Source organism: Halichoeres trimaculatus, unplaced genomic scaffold (genome assembly GCF_033239565.1).
Source record: "Halichoeres trimaculatus isolate MK-OKI-2021-1 unplaced genomic scaffold, fHalTri1.1 fHalTri1_scaffold_16, whole genome shotgun sequence".
NCBI lineage: Eukaryota > Metazoa > Chordata > Actinopteri > Labriformes > Labridae > Halichoeres > Halichoeres trimaculatus.
Window position 1 is genome coordinate 15,970,694 of NW_027437194.1, and position 8,172 is coordinate 15,978,865.

At 39.5% G+C, this 8,172-nt stretch overlaps 1 protein-coding gene across 1 annotated transcript; it reads left to right on the top strand.

The window, feature by feature from the left end:
* Positions 1–671: 671 nt before the first annotated feature.
* On the top strand, positions 672–5,455 carry LOC141805778 (beta-1,3-galactosyl-O-glycosyl-glycoprotein beta-1,6-N-acetylglucosaminyltransferase 4-like). The gene is made up of 3 exons (XM_074690969.1): positions 672–760; positions 2,493–2,567; positions 4,333–5,455. The coding sequence occupies exons 1-3, from the start codon at positions 672–674 to the stop codon at positions 5,453–5,455; spliced, it is 1,287 nt and encodes a 428-aa protein (XP_074547070.1).
* The last annotated feature ends 2,717 nt before the right edge of the window (positions 5,456–8,172 follow it).

Here is an 8,172-nt window from a genome sequence, read left to right on the forward strand (position 1 = left end):
CATGTAGGCGACAGATATTTCATGAATGCATTTATGTTCGTTTCGTTATTTCCGGTAAATGTTTCACGTAGTGTGGCGAGAGGTTTTACCTATCACTAGTATTTTACTGGCACAGGTTTGAAGAGTCAGAGAGGAGTTGTTACAGGGTATTATTTCAGTACTTCAAACAAACGCAGCTGATAAAAAGGATAAAACATTTGTATTTATTTATTTATTTATTTAGTTAGTTAGTTAGTTAGTTAGTTAGTTAGTTAGTTAGTTATTTTTGGTTACGGTGTTTACCTCTTTACCAGTAGGTTGCGGAATTGCACCCTTCTTTGTTTGCCACCCGACGAAGCCCCAAAACAGAAGAAGAAGGTTTAAATTCTGTGGAAGGAGGACAACAAGGAGAGGCCCTACACCTGTTCACCACACGTAAAGTTGGCTTTTCGCACCGTAACTTCTCTTTTTGACGGTGATCATGTCTTTTCATGTTGATGTTCGCTCCGTGTTCATGATCACACTGTGTGGCTTTTGGATTCATGTGGCAACGGGAAATAAAACAAGAAACGAAGCCTGTGAACTACTCGTTCTCCTTCGTGTGCGTCAGGCAAGCTTCCCTCCTCTTGGCGACGTTTGGGTTTGGAGTGAGGTCTTGTATTTGCTTGGTGGAAACGCAGCCAAATGTCAGCATGAACGGAGACCAAAATCAAAGCCACGGGCACCCATCTGGGCTGAATCCGCACACGGAACAACGGCAGTGCCACCATCGCATCAGCAGGTATGTAACCCATGTGTGCTGTGTTTGTGCTTTGATGAAAACGCAGTGTTTGAGGGGTTATGGCCGCCGGTCGCGCTGTGTGTTTCCGGCGCGTTGCTGGTTGCTGCAGTGCTTTGTTTGGAGCTGGAATTGTGTTGCTGTTGGAGCCAGTTGTGCTGTGTTTGCGGCCTACGACTCTGGCGCGCGCACTCCGCGTATTGGAAGCAATGTGTTTTTAATGTGCGTTTTCAATTATTCATTTCTATTGATGCTGATTTTGATTTTTGTGGAATTCATCCTACCCAGTGGATAAGCAACAGTCACAGGTTCTGATAGCAATGCCTGAAATGGAAGGAGCGAATGAGCTCTAAGACTTGGACTTGGACAACAACATGCTGAGTGAGCGCTGGGAGTGCAATGGTGTGTACATGAATATCCAGGAGAAACCCCTTACTCTAAGAGGAATCCTCTACAATGGTCAGCTCCTTTTGTATGACCCCTTGGGAATCCTTGCTTCTGTGGTATTTACTGCCTAAAGGATACTCAAGGACTTGTGCCATAGAGATCTCAGATGGGATGACATTGCATGTGCAACATCAGCTGGAGAATGGATGGACTTGTTGGAGGGATTACACCAGTTGGACATCTTCAGTATCAGAAGATGCCTTAAACCACTCAACTTTTGGACTGTTGGGACTATTGGGACTCTCACTCATTGGACATTACGGCTGTCCTATTGGACCTGACATACCCTTTAACAGAGGGTTTGTGCTTCAATACAAAGGTAGGTGCCATTTATAATACAAAAGTGTGCATTTTGGGGAAAACACAAACTTTATTACATTTGCAATATAAAAATGGTGTGTTTTGAAAATACAATAACACTTCACTCACTCAAAACACAAATGGCCCCAACAATCTAAAAGCCACACTCCGTTAGAGTGAGGGTGTATTGTTGGTTATCAAACGATAACGAAATTAAAGCTCAACTTAGGCAACTAACTAACACCAGACTCATTGGTACTGACACATCTCAACCTTTTAGTCCGTTATTCTTAAGCACTTTGCGCTATCGAAAAGTTCCAATTTTTTGCAAAGCTGAGATGGTGCTCCTATATCTGATATGTGGTTTTTACGGTAATTTCAGACAGGCATTTGAGGAAGTTTGGGAATACACAAGTGCCGATCCAATGGATTATAGGAGCATTTCCCACAAAAGCCGAAAAGAAGATTCTCCCGGGTTATAAAGCCCCTTCCAAAGTTTCTGCATGATTCTGCGACCAAAGGAGCATAAGTTGGAGCAACTTTATCCAAAAAAGGTAACATTGGATGGGATGAACTTCGTGATGAATGAAGCTCTCTTTATCTAGTTTTTTTCCGGTATGCATAATTTCACATGTTAATTGATGCTTGTATTGCATATTGACTTTATCAGAATAGTGTGCCAAGTCTAATTTCTAAAATATCAATATGTGCGAAATTCAAGTTTGACAATGTGTAATAACCTTTTTAGAACAGAGTACCATGCTGCGTTTGTACTGTTTATGTGTAAGTGTGCACGTTGTGCAGCTTTTAAAATAGTGCATGTATTTATTTTGGGATGTTAGAACTGTGCACAAACTCGTAAAAGTCAAAATCGTTTTACTGTATGACCATATGAAGCTTTTCTTGTGTACTAACCTTTGTAAAACAATGCACCATGCCTTATTCGTACTGTACAGTGTGTGTAACCAGCTGTATTGTTCTCCTTTAGTTTCACTTTCAGTTTGTCCCCAGATGAGGGGCAGCAATTCTCAGGTGGTGTGTGCTTGAGAAGAGAGAGAACTGTGTGGATGCTGGAGATTCTGGCAATGCTGTCAGCGCCCTTTTTGTATTTACAAAATTATTTACAGTCCGCATAAACAGGACTCAATCATTTACTTAATCTTGCAATCCATATTTTGTTTGTTCTCTTCATTTTAGAAAGTACCTAACCTACATTTGTATTTGTATGTCATTTCTATCTACTTTATTTGTGTTTTTGTGTTTTTTTCATTTCTATCCACTTTATATGTTTTTGTATTTTTGTCCTTTCTGTCCACTTTATTTGTATCTGTATGTTTGTCCCATCAGAGTTTGTCCTGTTTGCCAAGTTTGTCATGTCCTGTGTCCCCAATCATGGCCTGCACCTTTTCGTGGTGAGTGGGCTTTCAACTAAGATGGGCCACCTGTGTTGAAAAGCTTGTTACATGTATTGTGTTGTTAAAGGAAGGAGAAATCTCAGACACTATACATTTTTCTTAATTTCATTTAAATAGCCACATCAGAAACAAATTCAAAACCAGACCAGTCAACATCAGCCCAACAGCAAAAACAAACATATGGTGAAGAAAGCAAAGAACTGCAGTTTGATACAAAGTGCTGTGTATAATTTGTGGTGTAATGTAAACATCATAACTACATTTCATTAATTTAATTTCATATGATGTAATTATGGGATATATTGTATTATTCTATGATACATTATTAACTTTATTGTCTGAATTTTAGTACACTGCCTAGCGAGGCCTGGGTCAATAAAATGTTTTGCTAGAAGATATACAGTATTGGCCCACAATTATTGACAATAAACAATACTCTTCACAATATTAATTTGAGAACAAATTGATCACCATTGAAAAATAATTTATCATAATAATGCAGTACACCCTTTCAAATGCAATAAAATTTTATATCTCTTGAGTATTTTTTGCTATAGTTATTGGAATATCAATAATTTCGAAACATCAAAAAAACAAAAAAACAACAAAATTAAAATGGGCTCTCTGTCAAATATTGCACTCGAATAAAAAACAGTATTAAAGTGCAGCGTTTCTTTTGCAATTTAGGGAACCACACTTTGTGTCCGTGTAAATTCTTACATTGGAAATATATTTCAAGATTCAACACATGTTCAACTGTTCCTGTTTCTTGACAGGTTCCTTAAGATCACGTTTCTGTACATCTTGATATATGGTGTGTTTTTCAGGGATTATTGAAACTCCTGCAGTTTCAGTGTTAATATGCTGTCTCCAGTGGGAGTAAAACAGGTCAGAACATTAGCATCCAATGAGTAGCCAGCCAAAGCCTCGTTTTTTATTATTGGTTAAAACACAGGGTGTTTTGCCCTCAGCTCTCTTGACTGGCACTCTTCACAAGATCCACACGCACAGTGACATGTTTGAGGACTTGGTGACAACCTCTGAGCCACAGGTAAGTAATGTTATGCGTAGTAAGTGAGGTAAATAAATTCCAAATATTCTGATTAAAAAAAATCAAGGTGAGCCAGTCTTTATTTTGATGTTTGTAAGAACTGAACGTCTGATTGACTTGTCAACTGTTAAGTTCAACTGTTGTGCTGAGTAAAATCTAAAGTTTGATTTTGCTCTTCTTATTGAACTATGTCTTTTGACTCTACACAGGATGACCACGAGATATTATTTTGGGAGATTGAGAAGAATTATTTGCCTTTCTTTCTTACCACTGCTGATTCTGCTGTTATTGCCTGCAGTTAGGGTGAAGGACAACCATATTTTTAAATCTTTACCTCCACCTAAAGACATTCAGACTTTCAGCAAGTACAACATCAACTGTTTGGCCATATATGACCTGGACCCTGTGGAGTTGGAGAAATCCCTCATCATCAGGCAGAAACAAACTGTTGAGGACACAGATGAAAGTCTGTTTGAACTCACCTCAAACTGTCCAAAGTTCATCAAGGGAAGAGGTTATGACGATGTGTGTGTGACTGAGGAGGAGAGAGATTTTCCTCTAGCTTATTCTCTGGTTGTAAATAAATATGCATGGATGGTGGAGAGGCTGATCAGGGTCATCTTTTCCCCTGCTAACATCTACTGCATCCACTACGATGAAAAGTCTGCAGCACAGTTCAAATCAGCTATTGAGGGCTTAGTGAGCTGTCTGCCAAATGTCTTCATCGCCTCCAAGAGAGAGGTTGTTTATTATGCTCACATCACTCGATTGAAAGCCGATCTCAACTGTCTGTCAGATCTTTTAAGGTCAGATATTAATTGGAAGTATGTCATTAACCTCTGTGGGCAGGATTTCCCTCTCAGAACAAACATAGAGCTGGTGTCAGAGCTCAAGAAGTTAAACAGAGCAAACATGCTGGAGACGACTCGACCAACCAAAATCAAGAAGAAGAGATTTACTTTCCACCATGAGCTGAGTGACCATAACTTTGAATACAAGAAAACGCCAAAAGCAACAAACCAGACGAAGGCACCGCCTCCAAATGGCATAGAAATATTTGTTGGCAATGCCTACTTCGTTTTGTCAAGACAATTTATCATACACATCAGCTCCTCAACTGTGGTGAAGGAATTTCTGGAGTGGTCAGAGGATACCTTCTCGCCAGACGAACACTTCTGGGCCACACTTGTACGTTTCCCAGGTGCACCTGGGGGGATTCCCAGATCCCATCCAGATATCACCGCCCAGATGAGTAAAACCAGACTGGTGAAGTGGAAATACCAAGAGAATAAACTTTATCCATCGTGCACTGGAATACACAGACGCAGCATCTGTATTTTTGGAGCAGCAGAGTTGCACTGGTTGCTGAACTATGGTCACTGGTTTGCCAATAAGTTTGACCCCAAAGTGGACCCTGTTGCGATTCAGTGCCTTGAGGAGAAGCTGATGGAAAGACAACTGATTTTTGATGGCTGTCAAACATAAGACAATTGATGTAATCATCCTAGTCTCACTTTCTTTAGTTTGAAACTGGCTTTGTTTAAACTCCAGGGTGTCATCACAAAGGAACTCCTGCAGGTGGTGTTGTTTCCGCACATCTAAGCAAGTGATTGATACATTCACCAATTGCTAGGCGCTGTCCTGTTGGCTATGGCTGCCTTTTGCAGCAGCTCTCTCTTCTTTGTCCGTTTCATGTAATTTTTTCGTCTCTTTTTCATAAGCTTTGTATTTGGAGTGGATCATTACTTTGTATGGCTCATTTGTTGGTCATGGACACCAAACTTTTTGTGGCATCTGCAATATTTCTACTACTTTTTCTCCTGTGTTTGTCTGTAACCATGGCTGCATTGTTTACATGCAAACTCAGCTGTTAGCAGCCTGTAGCATGTCAATGCTAATTGGTGTAAGGCCGGATGTGTTCCCACAAGGTGAGGAGAAGGAGGTTAGGATGACGTGCTGGTTCTCAGGTGTGAGCTAAGAAGTGACGACATGGACCTGTCCTTCCATCCATCATTACTGGGAACGTAAGATCTATCTCCAATAAGATGAACGAGCTAGTCATGCTAACCCAGCAACAGAGGGAATGCCAGAGGGCAGAGTAGCATCATGCTATTTACAGACATAGCTAACGGAGCTAACATCAGACACCAACGCCACATTGGAAGAGCTTCACCTGCTGTGAGCAGACAGGATCTAGGAGACAGAGATGGAGCATGACTGAAGAAGCTCAGTTATGGACCCTGTGGAGGTGGAGGCTGGCTGAACTGGAGGATGATGGACAAGCTGTCATCATCTATTTTCTTATGGACCTTTTTGCACTTTCAATACTCTTTCTTACTTTTGTTTTCTTGATTGCTGCTGTGACTTCAATTTCGGTGTACTTGTTACAATGACAAAGTCCTATTCTATTCTATTCTATTCTATTCTATTCTATTCTATTCTATTCCATTCCATTCCATTCTATTCTATTTCTTCACCAGATAAAATGTTACTTTGCTGACAAAGAAGAGCTTGAAAAACAATCTCACCAAAACAAATGAGATGTTTTGATAGAAAAGCCAACCCTGAATTTCAAGTTAACAAAACATTTTCAAATACAGTAAAACTGTCCCTGTGTCCCACTAAGAAGGCTCGTCAATTTCACAACCTTCAAATGTTAAGTTGTGGGTTTGATCCTAACTCCTGCAGTCACGTGCCAAATTTTTTAGAGCAAGACACTGAACCCCAAAATGCTTCCACTGTTAGTGCAGCAGTGTGTGGATGGGTATGGATGTGTTAGCTTTAACTCATAGTTTCATTCAATACAAGCATCTGCCATCAGTATGTAACTGTGATGTGTATGGGTGAAAGAAACCAGAGGTGTGAAGTGCTTTGAGTGGTCAGAAAGATTAGAAAAGCAGAGTAAAGTAGGCTTCTGGTCCATTTACTATAAATCACTGCATGGCACGAAAGAGGTAGCAGAAAAAAGGCATTGAGAGATTATATTTGTTGGTTTTAGTTCCTAAACTGTATTTCTCTGAACCAACAGTGTACAGACTGACAGCTGTGCAGTGGATAGAGACAGCACCTGGTGTGCGATGGTCAACACCATCTACTAAAGGTCAGCTGGCTGTGACAGTGTCTTCACAAATGTGTTCACATTTTTCCAGGTTTGAAATGTATATTATTCTTGTGCAGATGCAGCACCTCCCAGATTATCTGTATCTATACTTAATAAATCATAGCATATTGACACTCATGTACAGCAGGCATTCATAGGTTGTTGGAAACAAGAGGCAGGTTGTTTTCATTAACTTTTGTTGTTAAGACACAGAAAACAATAAGCTATCAACAAGGCCAAGGCCAAGGCCAATAAAAAGTAAGACAAGAGATTTTTTTATGTTTAACTTAACATCTTAATCACTCCATTTCAGCTTTCCATGCTCTCTGTGTTCTCAGCAGTAATAAGTTGGTGACACAATTTATTCAGAATAGCAGAGACCACTGTGTTGTGGCAGCCACAATATCAACACATTTTATTTGCTTTGTATAAGCACATGGGTGTAGTTAAATAAAAGGTTATACAGGTGTGTGAACCTGACTCAATACTGTAAAAAAATTATGACCCCGAACTGAATAGGAGTATCACGAACGTGACTCAAAAATCACAAAGAAGTAATGACCCCCAACTTGACAATTAATAAGAATCAGAAGTGATGACCCCAGACTCATGAAAAATGTAATGACCCCAGACCTGAAAAGGGAAAGTCATGACAAAAGATATTTTACCTAACTTCAAGAGGAAATTAGAAAAGTAATGGCCCTGGGCCTGAAGGTTAAAATCTACGGATGCACAATATTGGATTTTTGCCGATATCTTACATGCTGATATATCGAAACCCCTTTTGGCCGATACCGATTATCACAAGTTTGTTTGTTTTTTTCACTGTAAAGACAGCTAAGTCTATCCTGTACTGGAATTTATATGTTACTCTTATTGTGACGGTCTTATTTGTTTAAGAAACACACATAAAACAAGACAAAAAACATTTGATTTTACCATAAATAAGAAATGTATTATTTTTTCAAACTCAAGACATTCAGTATTGAAATACAGAAAAATAATTTCTTTAGAGCACATGAACTTTAAATGTACAATGCATTTTTAAACATAACCAAGTTGCATTTGATTATTTTAGAGCTACTGTAACAACCTGGTGACA

What these genes read in the sequence shown, in the direction of transcription:
- LOC141805778 (XM_074690969.1), top strand. Translation starts at nt 672, where the DNA reads ATGAACGGAGACCAAAATCAAAGCCACGGGCACCCATCTGGGCTGAAT. An exon ending in TGCCACCATCGCATCAGCAG is followed by an intron (nt 761 to 2,492) that starts GTATGTAACCCA and finishes GTTCTCCTTTAG; the next exon opens with TTTCACTTTCAGTTTGTCCC. An exon ending in TTGAGAAGAGAGAGAACTGT is followed by an intron (nt 2,568 to 4,332) that starts GTGGATGCTGGA and finishes TCAGACTTTCAG; the next exon opens with CAAGTACAACATCAACTGTT.